Below are 21,851 nucleotides of genomic sequence, written 5' to 3' on the forward strand. Positions count from 1 at the left end.
GCCCAAAGAGAGAAGTTGTGAACATTTCAGAAGAACTTTCCAGTGGCAGTTCTGCTTCATGTTGATAAACTATCAAGACAGATTACAATTTTTGCAAGCAGAAATAGAAATATTCAAATGTGTGAATTAAGCATCTGCCTCTTTTAATGTGAAGCACCTTAATTTTCTATGTAGGTCTTTTCAACTTCTTATCTCTCCAAACAGACTTATTTTGTATACACTTACTTAGCTTCCCCAATATATATTAAAAACAGTAAAAGAAAGCCTGAAACTGCTACAGCTAGATCTGCTGATCTTAACCGCACAACACATGGACCTAGCAACTTGTCTGCTTATCTTCATTAGTTTTCTACAAAACTTCAACAGAGTATGCAACAGCACAAGAAACGCTCACTGTACCACACTAACAGTTTGTACAGCCCAGCACTCGGTCTCCAACGGTGGCCACAGGAGATGCCATTTACAGTTTCTGTGGTCCATTCCCCTCCTGGCTCCCCCAGCACCCTTTAGAGGCTGCGTCTTCACCCATCTTTTCAGAACATCTATGGACCTGTGGTCTGTAAATCTGCCTAGCCTCTTTCTGGGCCTGCTGACACTGTCTGCATCCATAACCACCTGTGACAGCAAGCTTCAGAAATGAAAAATTTTTCTTTTACTTGTTTTAAACTAACCTCCTACTGATATCAGTGAGTGCACCCTATTTCTTGTACTGTGGGATTTGGCGCAGCAGAGTTTCACAGACGGCTCACCCACCAGGAAGGTGCACCATTCCCAATCCTGGTCCTCCATACCCTTTAACTATTTCCTGAGGTACGGAGATCAGAACAGCACCTGGCATGCAAGATGCGGATGCACCAAGGCTATCTAACAACGAAATGACAGCCCTGCCATGTTCTCATTATCCCTCTGGCTGACACCCAACACCCTGTTGCTTCTTTGCCTGCCACTGCGCATGGAACTGATGACTCCAGAGAGCTGTCAGTTGTGACTCCAAAGCGTCTTCCCCAAACTGCAACTGCCAGCTTCAAGTAGAGCATCATACAGGGATTAATCTACTCTTCCTGAGATGCGCTGCCTTACATTTGTCTACCTTGCAGCTCACATTTTAGCCCCCTCAGTTTTGCGAGGTCCTTCTGACGTTCCTCACCACTAGCATGGTACTTAACTACCAACTCCAGATCACCGATAAAGATGCTGAATGAGGCCTGTAATGTCATGTCCACTTTACGTGGTTACCGACACCCTCCCAGGACCCCAACAGCTTTGTCAGGCAAGATTCACAGAAGCCATACTCTCTCTCAGAAAACCCCCACATTTATCCACCTATTCAATAATTTTATTCTTTGTAATAGAATCACACATTTCTAGTTACTGAAAAAACTGTAGTGCTTCAGTGGATATCTGAACATAATAAAAGCAATCTCACAAGCTGCAAAAAGCCAATACTAACAATTATGTGTTCTAAGAGCTAAGTAATTAGAGTCCAAAGGAGATGAAAGCAATGAATAATGAATGAAAGGTTGTCAAGGCTTCTGAAAGGCATCCACAAGCACACTTCTCGGACAACCTCACACTGGCTCATCTGTCAATGCTTCATCCACCAGCATACTTCACGTAGCCAAACGCAGACAGTAGATGTGCTCTACGCACGTTTGCAGAGATCTGAATGTGAAACAATACACAGACTAGGACAGACACTGCTGTAGTGTGATCTCTCTAGCCTTTGCTAGGAAGTTTGTCTTTTCCTGCATCTCAGGTGAAGACAACCAAATCCATTTTTGGGGGTATTTTTAATTTTTTTTTTTTCCCTTCCCCAAGGCATAAACTGTTGGAAAAAGAAAAAAGCTCATGTTCATCTGCCTTCCTGAAGTCGGCCTCACAAACGAGTCTCGGGAAAATAAATCTTACATTCAGTCCTCGTAATCTGAAAACATCCTATTTGTAAAACACCAGATAGCACACTGAGTCACTGACTCAAACTTACCAATTTCCATTCAGGATAGATGCTTTGTCAACGGAATGAAAATACAGCTTTCTTGAAACATGTAATATCCCTATTTTGTTATCAGATGATACAGTCTCAGCCTCTCTGCCTAAAATATTCTAACTCAGCAGCTTTATCGCCACTATCTATTTTTGCTGTGTGCTCAGCATGGTATTACTAGCCTAAGACCTGCATGCACTCAGCTACAAAGGACCGGTGTTTTTGACTTAGGTGTTTTCCTACTGTACGCTTCCCAGCTCCCTTCAAGAGGAACCTCTTGCACTGGCGCAGTACTTTGCCACTGTCTGTCTTTGCTTCCCAGCTGCTATAAAAAATTCTCCTAATGCACAGTCACTGTGCATCTGAACAGGAGCCATCATACTGTCAAACTGTCCCCAAATTCAACTCCAATTCTTAGCCCCTTTCTGATCATCATCTTTCAACTGATTCAGCACGGCTAGGTCAAGAGTTACGTCCTTTTATAAATTCTATTTGGAACCACAAGGAGAACTTCAAGGTGTAGCTTATCAAACGCGTGTTTATGACGGTCTCTGTACTTTTCCATAGTGAAAGAGATTCACTAACAGAACATGAGACTGGTATCGGCACAATGACCTCAGACTCCTCAGAATACAAAAATCTACCAGTCCTATAATTCAATGCTTCTGCTGTGATATCAACGCCCACATTCATTTGAGGTCAGAGACCACATTCCCAGTTCCATGAGCCAGCCAATGCTACCAAAAACGCGTCCCATTTTAAAGGGACAAAAGAAGAGGGGTGTGGGGTGGAGTCTGCAGTCTGACTCACTCCTGATTTTCCATTAAAAACATGTACTAAGGCTTCAGATACTATATTGAAGTTCCCGATAGCCTAGGATATAACTGCATAAGAATACGAGGATCTACACGGTCATCAGCAACTTAAAGATAATGCCTTAAAAATACCTTAAGGTTATACAAGTTAAACAAGCTAAATATCAGTTAACCCCTAAGTTCTCTTTTAAAAATAAAAGCAAGGTATATGCAACAATTTAAGTAAACTTACTTGTTCAGAGCACATTCTTTATATAGTCACAAACTCTTCATTAGAAGCACTAAGTATTAAACATGTTTGAGGTAAAAAAACGCTTTTGGGGACAAACACAAGCATACACTGACTGCTTAATTGTGGTTTAGGATGCAACAGTAAAGCCAAGATGGAGACCTGTAAAGTACATACCTTCACTATGACAGTTTGATCGGAGATGCTGCTCATCATCTCATTGATGGACTTAAAGAGCTGCAGCAGAGACTCCCTGAAGTCTGCTTCTCCTTTGTTTTCATAAAGTCTAAAAAATAATTAGGTTTCATAAGCACGATCCAACTAAAATGGAAATACAGATTTTTTTTAAAAAATCTGTTCAAATGACAGATGATAATTTGTTGCATTACTTTTTTTTAAGTTCAAGAATTTCTACAAGTTTCTTCACTGAACCAAGAGTTTTCTTTCACAAAAAAAATAAAGACAAGACAGACTGACCGGGCTGGGCCAGCAGGAACAACAAATTCTTATTTCAAAGCTTCCTATGTAAAATGCCACATTCAGTATTGTTGTTTATGCCTTCAAGTCATGGTGAATCCCTCAGCGGTGACCCAATTCCACATGCCCACACAGCACTGGGATAGTCTCTTCACCCTGCACAAGAGCTAGCAGATGTCTGGGAGGACCAATGCCAAGCAGCTCTCTGATAAGGAAGCCAGAAAGCATCCAGACAACTTGCCAGCAATCATTTAAATCTACCAGTGACCTAAGGTGAGTGACCTTAAACTCTGAAAAACAGAAAAAGCCCATCAATCCACTATTTGCTAAAAAAAAAACCCAAACAAATAAACAAACGAACAAAACCCAAAACCAAACCACCCCTTCTTTTTCCATGGGAAGGGAGCGCTAAAGTTAAAACACATTTCACCTCTAATTGCTGGCTCGCTGACACTAAACTAGTTAAGGCTCAGTTTCCCATACAGTCAGTACAGCTGCTGCAGAAGAACAACTAATCCACAGCTAAAGTTTGCAAGGCAGGTCCCCGTGCCTTCAGCCGGGATTTTTCAGAGCTGATCTGCCCACAGGGACACACACACACCCCCCACACACCCGCCAGATGCTTTCAGGGGGATAAAAACTGCCCTGAGACATCTGAGCAACACCAAAGGCAAAAAATATACAGCCAAGCTGAAGAACTTGGTCCACTGGTTCAATACAGCACAGCAATGAATGTTCCCGAAACTCTCTTGAATATCTTAAATGCAGAATGATCTCTGCTTCAGGTGTAGGATGAGATAATTGTCACTACGAAATGGAAAGGGAGGGGGAAGAAGACCACTAGCTCCACATAAATCCTTTAAACTTCTTTTTCCCCCCCCTTTGGCAATATTCACGACTCGCCTACATAAGGGCTGCTACAAATACGCTTCTTGAACCTCAGCAACACAGACTTAACGTGACACACACACACCCCCCACCACCCCACCACCCCCTCCAAAAAAAAGGATCAGTGCTTAAAAGAAGCGCAGGAGAACCTGGCATCCAGGTCAAATCTAAACAGGGGTGGTTATAAACATCAGATGGAACTTTCTCCCCAACTAAAACCCCATGCTTAGCCGGTCGGCTGTGACTGCCTCCAAGGGCCTCACTCAACAGCAACTGGCCTTCCAAAGCCCTCCTTGGTTCCACTAGCTCTGTCCCTGAGCTCACCTAAACACTTTGCACCAAGACTCATTAGAACAGTTCCCAGCAAGAGTTCAATTCCCTTCTATTTTCCTCCATTTTCTTCCAGAGTTAAACCCAGTAAGAAGGTCTTGAACGTGGTCTGCAGCTCAGGAAGAGCACCACACCCAGGAATTTTCTATGTACAGTCAGAATATGATTTCTTCACGTTTGAAGATATCATGATGGACCACCTATTATAGAAGGAAAGGGGCTTATCTTGATAAGCATGGAGCTCAGAATGTTCTTGCTGCTTTACACTGAAACTAATGTGTATCATTTTTAATGCTGTGTTCATAAACCTTTGGGAGCCACAGATATTAAAAAAAGCTATTTAACCAGTACACAGGGGAAATGAATGCTACAGAAAAAATATTAAATTGTGTTATTTTGCTGTGCAAACTTCTATTCCCCTTTTAGGCTAAAACTGGGGGTTATGCAGGACAAATTACTTGTTAAGTCCCAATTTCAATAATGGATTTCAGTGTCCCCCTGAACAGATTAGAGAGGTGAAACTAATACCAATATAAACAGTAACTAAACTTGACAGTCCAATAAATCAAACTGTACAGACAAAAAGCTTTGAGTTTCAAAAAGGAAATTGTAATAAAAATAAACAAGTTAGTCACAAATGTGTTTCTACTGTCAGTTCTTAACATATATTTAATACACCTGGTAATGCACAAAAACACTGCAACTACAAGAAAACCAGGATTATACCAAGTTGACTCTTTTAGCACTGCCTTCAAAATTTTAAGACTGTTGTAAATGCAACATAACCACTAGGATCATTACTGAGTAAACCAAACAAAAGACACTTCTAAAGTTCACTAATAATATTTTGCCCTTATAAACCTTGATATACTGAACAAATAGATTTGCCATCAGGCTTTAACTACATGAACTCGGCTTCTGCGTATTTATCCAGAACTGAAGCTCGCCTGCAATCACATTACTAAAGTGCTCCATATATTCAGTCCACTACCATATTACTAAAGTTAAAAATATGTAATATTTTTTAATAAAAGATTCTGCTTGCTCGTTGCAATTTCTCAGTAAAACACTAACGATATTTCAGAAGCTGCTACAGTTCTGCATTATAATCACTTCAAATCACACACCTCAGGCAGGATTTAAGTCTTACAGCAGAACAAATCATGGTGTCATTCAGCATTCAGTAGCTTCGCTGATTAATCCTTTGTCATTGAGAGCTGTGCCTTCCCAATGCTAAAGAACCGTGAATTAGTGCTTAGCACAAGGAAATCCAATGGCCAATACTAGAGAGTCATATTGTCTGTAAATCTAATCTGCAGCAAGAGATAATTATTTTTTTCTGTTTTAAAGTGATTTGTAGGACCTGCAACAGTGTAAGTAACATTCAGTATTTTATGAATCTCACAGCAAGACTCCTACAGAAATAAATTACAACCTCTAAATTAGAGAAAGGTTGGTGGAGTTGGTAACTTCAGAGCTCTACATAAATCCCTTGTAATAAGGTTGTTACCATCGCTAACAAGTAGTAAAAGGATTGAATCTAAGTGAAGACGAATACACCAACTCATTTTATAACTTTTTTAGTATTTCGTATATAAAACACAGTACTGACTTCCAAATTAACTTAGAATAATTATTTATGCTTGACTTTATGGATGGAAGCCCACTGCAGACAGCACCAGTGAGTCTCTGTGCAGTTCACCACGCAGGAGGTCAAGTGGGGAGCAGAAAACAGCCCCCCAGCAGGCCTCTGCCACGCCGGCAGGCACAGAAAGAGCTTTTCTAGAAACCCAAATAATTCTCCTATCAAAAATACTATCACTCTTGAGGAGAAGATTTCTGCAGCCCTTCTTTCTTTCCACTTTCCCGTCTTGCTCACTGAAACCTATTGAGACTGCAGGGCCCTACGAACTGCAGCCGAGCCCCAACAGCTTCTTTCCGCTCTGACAGGTGGGGGGCCTGGGGAGCTCGGAGCTGCTGGGGCTTTAACTCCAACAATACTTGTGGGTTTCTTTTATGAGGCAGCATGTCAAAAAAGGTGCATCTCATACTGCTTTTCCCCCTTGCTGCCCATCTCTTCTGACTCTCCTCCCTCCCCATGTCTGGCCTACGACTAAAGCCCTCTGCAAACCACGGCTTCTCCCGAGCCCTGCGAGCACCACACAAGGACAAACGTCACATTTCCCATTCAGAAAAGCTCTCCCTTTGCTTTGCTGCAAAGTTTTCAGTCCTTTAGTCTTCCCAGACTTTTGCAGCCATCTGAGGAAAGCCACTAGCAAAGCCCAGGCCTGGATGAGGGACAGGGCAGTATGGCTGCTCGATACCTTCAACATTTCAGTCACAGTACCAGACTGTTACTAACAAGTTTCCCAAATAGTGGTAAGCTTTATTTGTTCAGAGACCTAAACTATAGAGAGCTGCAACACATCATGCTTTTAGCAGTGCACTTGCTACTTAAAATATACATCTCTGGTAAGGAAATCTGGCTCGCTCTTAGGGAACAGCTGTCTCCTGAAATAAGTTCTAACAACTTCAGACATTTCTAAAACAGTGCAATATTGAGCAACTTTAACTTGTGGTGGTATAAAATTTTGACACTTTTTGAACAATATTGGCAATGGGAATTACAGGAGGTTTCAGCATTCACCATACTTACTGATTGAACAATATCCTGGACCGGACTATGAACTTGAAGATGTACTCCAAAGCTTTCATAGCTTTAAAGAGTTGATCAGTGATACCACACTTCTCAGCATTATCCACGTATGTTTTTAAAACTTTGGTCAGTTTTCTGTTTAAATACAAAAAACACATACAAGTTATAAGCATGCTCACAGAGGAGACTTTCAATTTTGAAAGGTTTAAAGAAAGATTATGTGCCTAAGTAGTGCCCACTAAGTTACAAAATTAATTATGCAACTAATAAACTCATTACGTTCTTGGTTTTGCCAGTAAGTAGCTGCAACCTATTCTTGAGAAAAAAGAAACACACAGACCATAACACCATTCAACATGCAAGCAATACAACAAATCTTGATAAGACTTATTTTCTGCTGGATACTCAGGGATATTCAGATTTAGGCTATTATAAAGATGCAACTACTAACAATAATCAAAATAATAAAAATAATTAAATGAAATAGAAACACATTGTTAGAATTAAAACACATAAGTTTCTTCATTAAACAAGTCTTCTCCTTTACATAGCTTTCCTACGGATCTTGAGCTAGAATTTGTGAGATTGATTTCTCAAAAATGTATATAACACCAGCTGGAAACTCTCTTATTCCACATTTTAAAGTCTATCAAACTTCAAAGTGAAACAATTTTAAAAATAATACCATTTCAACTACCTCTCTTCCAAAGAGTATAAATCACAATTTTAATGCAACTGCGAGCAATTCCATTTTAAATCATTCTAGCTACACCGTATGTTTCAACATTCACACTGAAAGTAAGTACAACATTATATACCACTAACAGAAAATAACATTGAGCAGACAGATATCTTGATATATGGGCAATTATTTGAATAGGAGTAAACTGCCTAAGAATTTCAAGTAACCACTTAGATATTGTCAATGCAACCTCTCTTTACTTAAACAAACTTGTGCAATAAAAGGCGGGGAGAGGGCAGGGATCTGTCATGCCCACTGGCACAAGCCAAGACAGAATTCAGATCTTCCAGCATCCTCAAGCTTAAACCTGCTTCCACCTCCCTGCATTTAAGGAAGGGAAGGATGCTCTCCATGCCTACCAGTGAAAGGGCTACTTTCAGCTGTTGCTAATAAAACCAGACACTGGAGGATGCTTCATCCTTTACCCACTTCACATGAAGGCTGCAACAGTGGCTGTAACTCAGTGAAGTGACTGTCATATCAAAGCTGTGACTAAAGGCCTAACTCTTCTTCACTATTTTAAATCAATACTTCTTAAACATTTTCTGGTCACATAATGGAGACTATATAACAGCAAATTGCACAGCAGGTTTCCCAATTTGGATTTTTTTTCCTTCCGACACTGAAAAGATGTCCATTATATATTTTCCTCCAACACTAATAGTCTGAAGCAGCAGCAAAGACCCTAACTGTCGAGAAATACTTAAGACAGCAAAAATAACGGACCTTTGGTTTTTTGTTCTTCACTGCTTCCTCCCCAAAGCGACAGTAACACAGATAACACGGGGTAGAACATCAGTTTAATGCACCAAACAACATATATTTGAAGCATCTTAAATGGACATGATTACTTTCTCAAGTATGACTGAGAGTTGCTTATGAATATTTTCTTTACAAAACAATTCTTGAAATAGTCAAATCATCCCCTTTCAATACAACAAAATCAAGACTTCCTCCTTGCAAATGACCAAAAGTTTTATTACTGTTATTTCAAGAGAGAAAGACATACTATCTCCTGTCTTCTTCAAGAACTTCCCACCTTCCCAAGGTCTACGGGCAAATTCCCAATTCAACTATATAAACAAGTAACTGAATAACGTTATCTGGAAAAACTGTGCAAGCCACATTAGAAAAAGTAATTTTTAAAATTTACGTGTAGGCTAATGTAGCGCTGAAATGCTTCTTAATGTAGGTTTCCAAGACAGGATTAAAATGTTGAAATTTTCTGTCAGCAATCAGTCCAATGATAAATACCTGAAAAAACAGCATAATTATCACACTGTTCTCAAAAAACCTTTAACATTGTACATTCACCCACCTTTATTTTCAGAGAAGACACATTAATAACGTTAAAAACACACAGACTTTAGCTTTTGATTATCTTCCCACAGACTTTGGCTTTTGATTATCCTCCCAATATCTCCTTTCCTGTGAAAACTTCCTGTTCATAACAAAGTTTTCTGTTCCAAGCAGAAACTTTCTGTTTCTGTCCTAAATTCTACCGTTAATCCACTAAAATGACTGCACTTGATTGCTTCCATCTTTTCAGGGAGGACGACGCGATGTAATCCAACCCCTTTTTGATCAAGTCCAACTGAAACTTCAAATATAATAAAAGCCTTCCACAAAAGCTAATAAGATACGTTTCATTAGTAAACTTCATTCTAGCATTTACACCATGTTTGTTTTATTCATTCATCATTACAGTCTACATTTTAGTCCATCCACAATGCAAACTTACCAAAGCATCAAACACTAATGTGTCAAATGTCTCGCTCTCCGAGTTCTCCATCATTATGTTAAAAAGTGCATCCAATGTATCTTGAAGAAACTACAAATAAATACACAAGTCATCACATTTTACAGGAAAAATGAAATTCAGATTTCACATAGGTTTCTACAGACATATTTGCTTTCATTTATACATTTTACAAAGTAAAGACATTTTAAAAGTTAGCCAAAAAAAGGAAAATTTAACATTTTTCTTTTCAGCAAATTTTTTTTAGTTGATTATCTATACATCTGTATCACTCAAATAGAAAAAAAAAGTCAGAAATCACACTGGGTACTCCTGAACAAGGAGTTTAATCTATTACAGTGAATGAACAAAAATGTATTTCAAACCTCAGTTTCAACATACAGTCAACAGGATCATGCAGTTTCTGAAAACTGATGTTTCAGAGCACAAACCAGACAAGCAACTGAGTCTCATGCCAAATAAATCAAGTCATCCTCAGTAGTTTTGAGCTGAGCAATGAGAAGTGCACAGCAGATTGCTATTCATGACTGCATAAACTCAGGTCCACAATTTCAAGTGAGAGCATACATGCAGGCATGGGAAACAGAGCACACAACCTTCTGCCCCAGCCCAAAACCTACACGCCTCTATCACTGTAACAGAGGAAGAGTCTTCACTAGCCAGTTGGCTGGACACCCTGATCTGTGCAACATGAAAGTAAAAGCAGATTAGTGTCAGGGGATTCAAGTCAAGCAGAGGGATAAAAGCTGCTTTATGCATGTATAATTACAGTATTTCCTCCCAGTGACAAGTAGTACATGCATAGACCAGAGATACTCATCAATGCATTCAGTTTTATCAGCATGGGATTCCGTGTCTGAGCATTTTCTTCCACCAGATGACACAAAAACCGACATGGGCTCCTCCAAGGCAGAATGAGGATGGATCATGGCCTCAGTTTGTATTTGTTTTGGTTGAGAAAGAAGGGGTTCAACATGGATTGTTCCAGCACGTCTGCCTCAAATGTAGTAAAAATGGTTTTGTGTCTTGTAGATGAGACAATGTATAGCTGGGGAAGAACATCTGAACAAGCAGAAGGCAATTGATTCCTGAGATTGCAACTACAAAGAGATATTATATACACTGTGAGTGATGGAAAAACAGTCTGACTCCCACCTTCCTCCCTTAAAAATTTTTATCTACGCAATGAGTCTCCTAGATCAAACATGATTCACCTGGACTATCTACTAAATTTAGAATTAAATCTCAGGAATTAACCTCCATTTAGCAGCTCACTAAACACTGCTGAATGCCAAACTTCCTCAAATCAAGTGAACATGGAGGCACAGTTCATGCTACTAATATCTGAAGATGAAAAAAACAGAAAAGCCAAAATGCTTGCAGCTGATTTTAGACTTCGGTTCTGGGGGAGATCCAGCTCATAATTTCACTACAGGATTTGGGGCGGGGGGGGGGGGGGATGGAAATGATAGCCTTCTCACAGTTCCATTTGTTCAATTAAAGAACATGTGCAAATAAAGTATAGTTAACCAGCAGCTGGCAGGAAGGAAAGAGTAAAGCACAGTTTTGAGCTTTGACAGGAGAAGTTTCTGTCTTGGTCTGAAGAGAAGTAGTACTCTCAGATCCTAAATGCTGCCTGGCTAAGTCCCTTTAAAAATAAAGGATGGTTAGAAGGCCATGTCATGACCGATCAAATCTTCATTTCACATTTAGGCATCATATTGAATTTCACTAGTAGAGTTCAAGTTTTAAATCTGTTCACAAGGACTTCACCTAACAGCAAGAAGAATACAGAATAGATGCTTTTGTTGTATAAAGCGGCAGGAAAACACTTCTCAGGTAGGGAGCTAATATGAATAATTTCTAGACTATTAGTTTTCACTCTCATATCCTATAGACTCTATGCACAAATGGAGTCAGAGCCTCTGTTAAAGGGAGATTAACATCTACAGTTTCCATACGCTATTGAAACAGTCAATCACAGAATGAGCATCTTGACTGATCTCTACTTAGCGATAAATGAACACCAGTAGGCAGAGACATTTTACTGGAGTTTAAAAAAAAAAGTAGAAATAGTTTAACAGAAAATTTGAACACGTTTTATCACATGCATACTTTTTTTAACATACATAGACTGTACCATGTATCGAATTTAAAAACATGAAGGCCAAAAAAAGCTGAAAGAATAGAAAGGAACAGTTACAAACTAGATATTACGAACGCCAACAGAGCAGTCTACACAAAGATTTTCTGAACACTGCTGTAACAGATGGATAACGTAAACCGTGGTCTTCTAAAAAAAGAATAACCATGGTGAAGAGAGCAATATTAAACATTCATTCTCCTGTCCTATGCATAAATCAAGTTCTGCTCAGATCCCTATGCAACAGGGAGAAGGGAATATGATTTCATACAAGTCCTGCAACAGTGCAGGGAGGGTGAGCGTGTGCCAGCTGGAGAACTCGCTCCGGTATTGCTTTTACTTAAGCCTCGTTTGTGCTGCGTTCTGATGCTTCTAAAATCACCAATATCCATCAAGCAGTAATCTGCCGTACACTCTCTAATGTCATTTGGAGAAGAGGGAAAATTACAAGTGACAGAACTATGACAATGCTTGGCAGAAGCGGGTATCAGTGTCAAGTTTTCAGCTATCAAATGATCCACAACAAAATAGCAGCAGGTAGAACCTTCCTGAAAAACAAATCATGTGAGATACTATTTTCGCCACACTCAATAAAGCATAATATCAGCATTCTCAGATGTTTTAAGTTACTTCAAGACGAGGCATTCATTATGCTTCTATTAACCAAATTAAAATCCACTGAAGTAAGGAACAACACTACAGGCCCTTAAGGGTCATCTGTCCCCAATACGTTACATCTTTTGACACTCTTTTAGATTTGATTTATTACAACACACTCAAAGTCCCAGCCTACTCTTTTCCACAGCTAAATCTGTCTTTATGTAGGTCTCTACTATCACTCAGCAGCCTTGGCAAGTGTAAGTAACTTGGCTCAGCCAAATATTTTCAGGAGAAATAATTTTTTTAAAAAAGTATCAGCAGCACACAGTAGGATTGCATTCTACATCCATGTATTAAAAATACATTTAATGTCACCATGTAAGAATTCCAAGATTCTAATCTGCAAAGAAAAACCCTTTGCCTTCATGTATCTGTATATAAAAATTCACCGAAGTGCTAAAAAAAACACCCTACATTTTCAGAAATTTGCATTTTACGTGTGTTTTACCAGTACTCAACATCTGAAGTGTTCTTTGAGGGCAGGGAGAAGGGCATTAGCATCCTGAAGGCTGAGAGATACCTGGTTACAATTTAATGTACACATGTGTGCAGTGGGGGTGGGAGTACAGGGAACAAAATAAAAGATATGAATACCTCAGAATATGGGATTTGGCAAAAATACAATACCAAATTTATTTTTCGAGAAATTAACTTGTTACCTTAACCACTTCACCACCATCAACTTTCATCAGCTGCTTCAAATTCTGCTGCAACAGGTTTGTGTTAGACCGCCATTTCAGAAGTCCCAAGAGATCAACTAGGAATAAGAAAAACAATTATATCCTGCAGGATATTTACTTTCACTCACACTCCATAACCGTGTTCAGGACAAACAGGTTTACTTCCTTAGGTCAGCCATTGTCCCTGGACAACAACATATTTCTAGTACGCCTCTGACACTGCAGAAGCCTAGTACAATACTTCTATCGTGAAAGAACTCTGAAAGGCTTTCAAAAAAGCAGCCTGCTTTTGAAATGCCAGCATTAAAATCTAGGCCAAGAAAGTCTGATCTCTCAGTTTTAATTTGTTGTACACAACAGTTGTGTGTTTGGAAAAAGATGCCAAAATGAAATTAGTCAGCCACCAACGCAGTCATATCTACAGGGCCGTGACTCTTCCAGCATTAATGTTTCTAGCTTCTTTGCTCTCACTGAATAAACTGAAAAGAAAATAAGGCACAATGCAAGGCAAACAGTTGCAAACTAAGCTAATTCAGTAGAAAGCTGTCTGCTTAATAACTCATAATGCCCAAATTGCTTGATTGCTTCCAAGTGATGGAGAGCTAGGGTACAGATCAGATCACAAAACAAATCAACTGCAAATGGTCTTGTCCCCAAATTCTACATCCCACTATTAAGATCATGTCACTTCAGCATTCACTGATAAATAAGGGAATACAGAAGGCAAGCTCTCTCTCATTTATGAGTCACAAAGAGCCACAACACCATTTTTCAGTTTCCTTTAAGGAAAACTTCTCACAAGGAACTCATAATTGGGGTTCCTCTGCAAATAAGCACCCTAGTAAATATTAATAACCACACTGGAGCACCAGTAAGTTAAACCCACCCTAGCATTTGTTGAGATGTGACCTGAATTGCCCACAAACCCAAAACCCCAAGCTCGTCCTGCCTTAGCCAAACTAGCATCAGGGAAAAATTCCTCCCTGCCCCATTAAAAGCCAGTTTTCAGCACAAAAAAAAACCAAAACCCTATCTGTAAGTCATCCTCAGTAGAAGCCCCCAAAGAGAGACAAACAGAAGATTTTAAAGACTGCCTACCTTCAGTTTAGCCACTGCATTACTACTGCACAATACTCACCCCCCCAATATGGTTAATATTATGTGAATTCTGCCCAGTGTAGCTCTTAAAGGACAGGCGGCTTCTCCCAACCAATACCCCCTCACTTCTTTTATTCAAACTTTCAAAGCAACCAACAAAATGTTTACCAAGGCATGCATCTGCAGAGTATATTCTGGAAATTATATGCAGAGACCCAGAGCAGCTGCTATACTTTCCCCAAAATCTTTCATTCTAAGCAATAAATAAAATTACTTCTAGTGGAATGGACTGCAGTTCTCCTTGGGGTAGATTTCCCTCTGAGCAGCACTCAAACCAAGCCTTCTTATCATCTCTTTGGGAGTAGAAGTAAAGACCGTTTTCCTACATTAAAGCTTTGAACAATCCAAGCCCTCAATTTTAAAATTTTTTTACTTTTTTAATATATCCTACAAGAAATCTATAGGCTGAAACAAAAATCTTAGAAATTCAACTTTAACAAAAAAATTGCTTCTGGAAGAAAAGTAAAGATCTTTCCATGAGTTATCCAAATGTTTCATGAATATGTTTATATCAGCTTTCCACCACTGAATGTGGTTTCAGTTTGACTTCTAAAGAGGCACCAGCTTGACAACAGAAATGATCTGAAGAAAAGCCAGCCCATAGACTATCTTTGAATGGCATCGTGGTTTGCCCCAAGAAAAGAAACCCATGTGTACTTTCAGCATGATGACACAGCAAATGCTAAATGAATATACGTATGTGAACAGAAAATGTCAATGCAGTCCAACTACCAGAAAAGTAAGTTACAGCATACAGTAAAAATGTGCATTCATTCTGTTACTGCAAGCATTAACCCCAGCAAAGTACCAGTCAGTCAGTTAATCCTACTCTTTTAATAGGTCTAGGTGTAAAATAATAGAGTAAGTAGAATAGCATAAGAATGTAAAACAGTATTTTAGCCTATGGTAAATAGTAATTACCGTAGTCAGCCTAGGTCAAGGGAAATTTATGTGATCAGAAAATATCAGAGGAAGAAGACAGAACGAGGATTTTTCAATTCCAAAGGGTTAGAACAAACATCTAGCCTGCCAAGTAGCCAATAGCAACTTTACCTTATTTGGGTTAATGTAATTCATGATTATATTGACTACATATGAAGAATTTCTTTTATGTCTTATTTAGCAATTGGAAGCAAATGGTCCAACTTCCTGGTTATATACTTTCCTTGACCTGTATTTATGCCAAAGTTTCCCTATAGAGATACTCAAACTTTTCTCAAAGCCCAGTCACTGAATTGAAGTTAGATAATATTTCCACTCTAATTAAATTCCCATGTATTCTTTGAAATAATCTTCCCTCTTGACTTAAAGAGTGGAAAGTCAAATGCTTAATGGCTTGTTTTATTTTAATTCTGTATTCACATCTTCATTTTTATGCCAGTCGCACCCGAATTTGTCATATCATGTGTATTTTTTTTTTTAATTATCAATTGTGCTGAATGACTAAGTAAAATTCCTCTCAACTGTTTTCTGAAAGCCTTGTCTCCTTGGTTCCTCAAAGTCTTGACTCCAGATCAGTAACAGTCACTATTTTCTAGAGGTTTGAGTCCTTCAGGAAGAAAAGAAAACATAGAAATACTTTCAGTAAGCCTTATAGACACCCTGGATGCTTCACAACAGCAAATACACAGGTAGAATACTAGACAGCTCTCTGGCTACTGGTAATCAGAAAAATTTTCCAGCAAGCCCATTAATGCAATTTCAGTTCTATTCCCATCACCCTGATAATAAAAGGACATCCATCTTGATAGTCCTATAAGAGACACTGGTAAGATTTACTATCCACAGGCAGTCTTCATGCAGAGGGGGATGTTGCTTTTGATGCCATTTTGCCCCTCCTTCTGGATTTCCTGGTTATCTCCAGCTTCTAGTTGACAGAAAAAGAAGATTCAAATACCAACACTGCCTTGCCTATGCAGGAGAAAACAAGACTTCAGTTTGTCATAGCTCAACAGGCTACTCAGAAAAAGGAAAACAAAATCAACACACAACCCTGACTTGGACATGACATCAGGAAGGGATTCAAAACAGACCTTGCTATCCATTGACCTCAAGAACAGAAGGCCCAACATTTCCCACCCCAGAGAGATCTACTGAGACGTTATCAACTGCAAGCAGATATCCCATAATATACGGGATCAAATTTCTCACTTCTGACCTTAAAAAAAACCCCAACAAAACCAAAAGAAAACCAATAAAAACCAAAAACAGCAACAAAAAACCCCACAAACTTGGGGTGTCTGCTGATGCATTCAGTGCCCCACAACATGTAAACAGCAGCAAAGCAAGTGTGAGGTATCAGAGAGTCAACTACCCCCTAGAGAAGGTGGGGACCCTGTGCCACATTGCCCGTTAATACATCAGGTGACAGCAGCACTGTCAGTCGTGACTTCAACACACACATCTCTATAGTTTGATACAGTTTCATATCAATTCTTAAATTCCAGAGTTTTAATATAGAAGCTCAATTTCATTACACAAAAATGCACTTCATGTTTATATCGAAGTGTTTCTTCAGCCCATAAAGGACATATTTGCTACAGAAAGTCTTGAGAGTAAAATAAAGGCATGCACTGCCATAGTCCTGTGGATATGGGAGGAAGAACATTCTCTTCTGCCTCAGATGGCAAAGGAGGAGAATCTGGCCAAGAGGCAAGGTGATGATGAACAGCAACCTCTGATGCCTCCAAGAGCTGATCTTCTCACTGATTCCTGAGGAGGTTGAGGGTTTTTTTGCTTGTTTTCAGACGGTCCTCCTATTTGGCTTACAATGCTACTCTTCCTCAAAATTAAATGCAAAATCTAAGAAAAGGCCAAGAAATGTGTTGCTATAATATATACTGCCACAAATCACTAACAACTGCTCAAATGTTAACTAAGTAGATACTTCATACTACCACCTTCTCTCAAAGAAAATAGCTGAAGTCTTACCAGCGGCCAAGTTTACTATTTTGGAGACTTTTCAGATGCTAAGGATATCAATTACTAACAGAAAAGCAACATTAATAACTTACAGTTCATAGAGAACTGAAGTCAAGTGAGTGTTCAAAGAGCTTATATACAAAAGATAGTCTGCAACATCAAACACAATGCAGAAAGAGCCATATGACTTATTAACATACTTTCAGAATTACTAAAAATAAGTCTTAAAGCCGATTCTAAGATACTTATGGAGGGTGAAGAAAGAACTATTACAGATGACCAAAAGGAGAAAATTATGTTTTGGCTCAACATTTTGGTAAATGAGGATAACCATGGATTTTTACTTACTTATTTTTAAGAAAGTTAATGGAAGAATATTTGCCAACAATTTTACAGAAGTTAAAATCAGCTTCAGAAACTATAATCTGAACAGGGCTGCCAATTTTTAGATGAAAAATGATATTTGAGGGAGGAATTTAATGATGACTTTTTTTGTTTCTTTTCTAAATTGCTTAAGGATACATGGTCATCTTGTTTAATAATGTCAAAATACTTTGAAGAAAGAGAAAAGGCTTTGGCAACTTTGAGACAAAGTTTCACAGACAACATAATTAACGGTAACGTTAAATAAAGATCAAAAGTTCAAAGCAAATTATATGTGAATTAAGCATGAAACAATGCTCAGTCTCAATTTTAATAATAGTTCTGTGGAAGTAACGTCAATATATTGATCACAATGAAACAGTTCTAACTATTAACAAGCACTATGAAAGACTGAGGGAAAAAAAACCCTAATCATATCACAAACAAAAAGCAGCTCAATTCCACATGCTGGTTTCCGAGTTCTACAAAACCCCAAAACCACTGTGTTACTGTTGAGCTACGATCCCATCTTTGCTATGAAATTCCAAAATCATTTCCGAATTTTTTGCTAAACACCCTCTTAGGCTATAAGACTGCCAGACTGCAGTGAATCTGATGTGCTCTGAATATGAAACACCTAGGATGTGCTATAACAGAGACGGCACTGAAAAACACTGCAATAAAATTATGAGTTGACTACAAAGTCGTACCAGAGTAGTAACTTTCCCCCTGGACAGAGGGGAACTCATTAACACAACAATCCAATCATTATTCCCACCCACCCCCCGTCCCAAGCCCTCCTCATCCACGACCTCGACTCCCCACAGATCTATCCGAACTGAGCTCTCCCTTCTCCTGAGTCACGAAGGAATGATCCCTTTCCCTGGCATGACTCACTCACATCTCAATGACCCACCCACACTCCCGAGTGTACTTCTGGTGCAGCGAAGAGAACAAGGGACCGCTCCATGGCAACGAAGCACAAAAATTACAGAGAGGGCACAGTCTGGAAATGTGAAGTATTTGCTTTGGTGGCTGCCATCAGCTCTACATTCCACAGCCTTTGGATGCAGTCAGCCAGCTGACAAATACACATGAAAAATGTATATAAGGCAAGTTTTAAAAGGAACAAAATATGCCGACTCCATTCCTGGTACTCTATGTTCATGTGAAGATGTGTGAACATGAGTGACCTCCATGCATTCTCACACTCACATCCCTTCTGCTCAACAAAAGAAAACATCAGAGCTTTCTTCAGGCATAAGATAGGGATATTGCACCTTCGAAGTAACATAAAACAGCTTATTTGGGAGCGGAGTCACGGTATTACCTACTCTTGAAAGCAAACTCATCCTCTTCCTTTGTGCTATTATTCATACCCACAGAGAAGTAAAATGCCACAGAGCCTGTTTTCAGTGTACTTCAGTACAGAAGTCTCAACTATATGGCAAACAATATTCCTCTTTCCATTTAACTTGGGATTCTTCTGTTTTCTTAGAGACATGTTCTGCTCTAAAGCAAAACAAAGCCCATGGGCAGAGAAAAGGCTGGATAGTACACACACTCAGTAGATGCTTTTGCTGCATCCAGACAATTTAATCCAAGACTGTGTGGCAAACAACCCACCCTCCATTCACAGAGGAAGGGGGACAAAGAAGGCAGGAAAGTCAGCACATAAAACCCCAGTCCAACTGCGAGGAGCAGAAGCTCCAGCAGTTCTATGAACTTACCATTCTGGGTAAGTTTTGTTGAACACACTAGAGTAGAAATCTGGAAAGAGTCTTTGCTGATGGTGCAGCTTCCGAGGTTCTGCATGCTCTTCCCTGTTGCAGAGTGTCCCTTTTCCTCCAATTCTATTTTAGTGGATGGCAGACTTAAATACGTCGAGGCATCCTCCAGCTTCTTTGCTTCTGCCTACAGTGGTGTTTTAAATACAACATGAAACCATTTGAAAATATCCAGTAAAAAAAAAACTTGTTAATAATAAAATTTTATTATTTACACTGGATTTTCTTAGGTTTGCTCCAGAATTGGAGCTATCCAATGGGTCTTTAACAACAGTGATTTAGCACTAACTTGTCCACAGATTAGAGCCAAGATGTGATATTTAAAGGGCTACAGAACTAACTTTTCCCAGCCATGAAAACCCACATAAAACTCAGTAACAAGTGCCTTTGAAATTAAGACATCCCCAGCAAAACATATTCAAGGTTTAACAATCAATCTGCCAAATATGCAAATTGCACAGTACTTGCTATTTAGTTGCTTGATCTAACAGAATAGTCTAGAACAGATTTTTTGTGCGATTCCATAACAGCAATTCACTAAAAGTCAGTCAGCTGAGCTAGCTACTATGGAAAGACTAAAGTATCTCTAAATTCTACCTTGTAAACTATAAGGTCATGTTCTCCATCTCTCAAAGTTGTTCCATCATATCTCATGAGCTTCACAAATGCTAGGGCAAATATTTTCTCAGATTTATCTTTGGCTGTTACAAAAGAAAAAAAAATGACACAAAAACAAAAAAAAAATCACCACATAATTAAGTATTTGATACTTATACAGACAGTCCACCTAAATCTCAAAAACACAGATAACCTCTAAATGAATGACCACAGTAAAGATTCTCAGATGGAGAAAGTGTACAAGAAATTAGGAGAGTCTTCTAAACACAAGACAGAACCAAAAAAATGCAAAATAAATGCGTAAGAATCTGACCACACCAACAGTAACTAGATGCTTAATATTTCTATATTCTGTCTGTTCTTTTAGAAAGCTGGATTAAGGCAACTTTTTAAAAACAAAACAGAAATTTGATGCATTTATAGTGTTCAGGTTTTTAGAAGTCAGAAGAATGGCAGTGCTTGGTACCTAGAATAATGATTTAAAGACCAGCATCGAGGATCTCATCAGGGCTCTATCATTTGGGGGGGGAACATCAGAACCAAAACAGAAACTGGATCCATAACTACAGATAAGGCTCCTAAGCTTCTGAAAGCTGACCCACTCTACAACCAACATGAGCTAGAAAATGCATTTAATTTGCTCTCATTGTTCAAAATCTATTATCAAAAGTTAAGTAAAAACAAAGCAACAGGGTAAGTAGAAATCACAAAGTGAGTTAAGAAGTAAAACCAGAAGGAAAGTACAATCAACTTGAGATAGACCAAGAAGCCTGTGAGAAAGCCCTGCAGCCCTAAGGCACGGCCTCTATTTAATATTTAAACCACGGCCAACCTAAATTTTTGAGCCATCATAAAAACATTTCTGACTAGTAATTTGTAGCACACATTCATAATTTTGACACTAGTGACACTGATTTTTGGCACATTGTTTTCATTGGCAAGTACCATTCTCTAAACTAAGTAAATCTTTTATTAATGATCAATTTGCGAAATATACAGCTTCAATTAAATAATCGCTATCGGTAACATACTACATATTACACAGATAAGTATTACACATCTTAAAATGCATCCAGTGGACACTACCTGATTAATGCTTTTGTCTACACATTTATTCTACAGCAAAAAAAATTTTGCTGCAGATTTAGAAAGGCTTTCCTATCAAGAGAGCCAGCCCCTCTAATCACTATACGGAATGAACATTATCACAAGCAAGGCAAATCCCCAAACTTTACTACAAAACAACTGTAGACAAATGGAAGATGTCTAGCCGTCTCGATCTGAACCTCAACAGCTCAAAGCATCTCAGCTGCCAGCAACATTACAGGAAAGCCGAGGAAAACCACAAGCTCTCAAATATCTTTTAGACCAAAATTACTTCAAAAAAACCACAAGTCAGTCTGAGAACCAGAAGCAGAAGCCAAGTTTCTTAATAGCTAAATCTTCAATTACTGATGCTAAGCCTACTGTAAACTTTTTCACATTCCCATTTCACACGTGGGGTTGTTAAATATCTTTAGTACTCCCTACTCACCTACCTCTAAGATACACAATACCACAACCCTTTCAATTGCTAACTGAAAGCTTTATTCACTAGCCCTTTTATTTGACTTGGAGAAGTAACTGGGCAGGAAAGGAAA

General features: G+C 38.9%; 1 protein-coding gene across 2 annotated transcripts in view; it reads right to left on the reverse strand.

The window, feature by feature from the left end:
* DOCK1 (dedicator of cytokinesis 1) overlaps window positions 1–21,851 on the reverse strand; it is a 318,400-nt gene that overhangs the window by 244,509 nt on the left and 52,040 nt on the right. For both annotated transcript variants that reach the window (XM_050899443.1, XM_050899442.1), the window contains exons 17-23: window positions 20,191–20,294; window positions 19,537–19,720; window positions 13,343–13,440; window positions 9,863–9,952; window positions 9,275–9,375; window positions 7,380–7,514; window positions 3,206–3,314 (exon numbers count right to left, since the gene is read on the reverse strand). In XM_050899443.1, coding sequence (XP_050755400.1) covers window positions 3,206–3,314; window positions 7,380–7,514; window positions 9,275–9,375; window positions 9,863–9,952; window positions 13,343–13,440; window positions 19,537–19,720; window positions 20,191–20,294 — 821 coding nt within the window. The remainder of the gene's footprint in view (window positions 1–3,205; window positions 3,315–7,379; window positions 7,515–9,274; window positions 9,376–9,862; window positions 9,953–13,342; window positions 13,441–19,536; window positions 19,721–20,190; window positions 20,295–21,851) is intronic.

This window comes from Gymnogyps californianus, chromosome 6 (genome assembly GCF_018139145.2).
Source record: "Gymnogyps californianus isolate 813 chromosome 6, ASM1813914v2, whole genome shotgun sequence".
Lineage (NCBI taxonomy): Eukaryota > Metazoa > Chordata > Aves > Accipitriformes > Cathartidae > Gymnogyps > Gymnogyps californianus.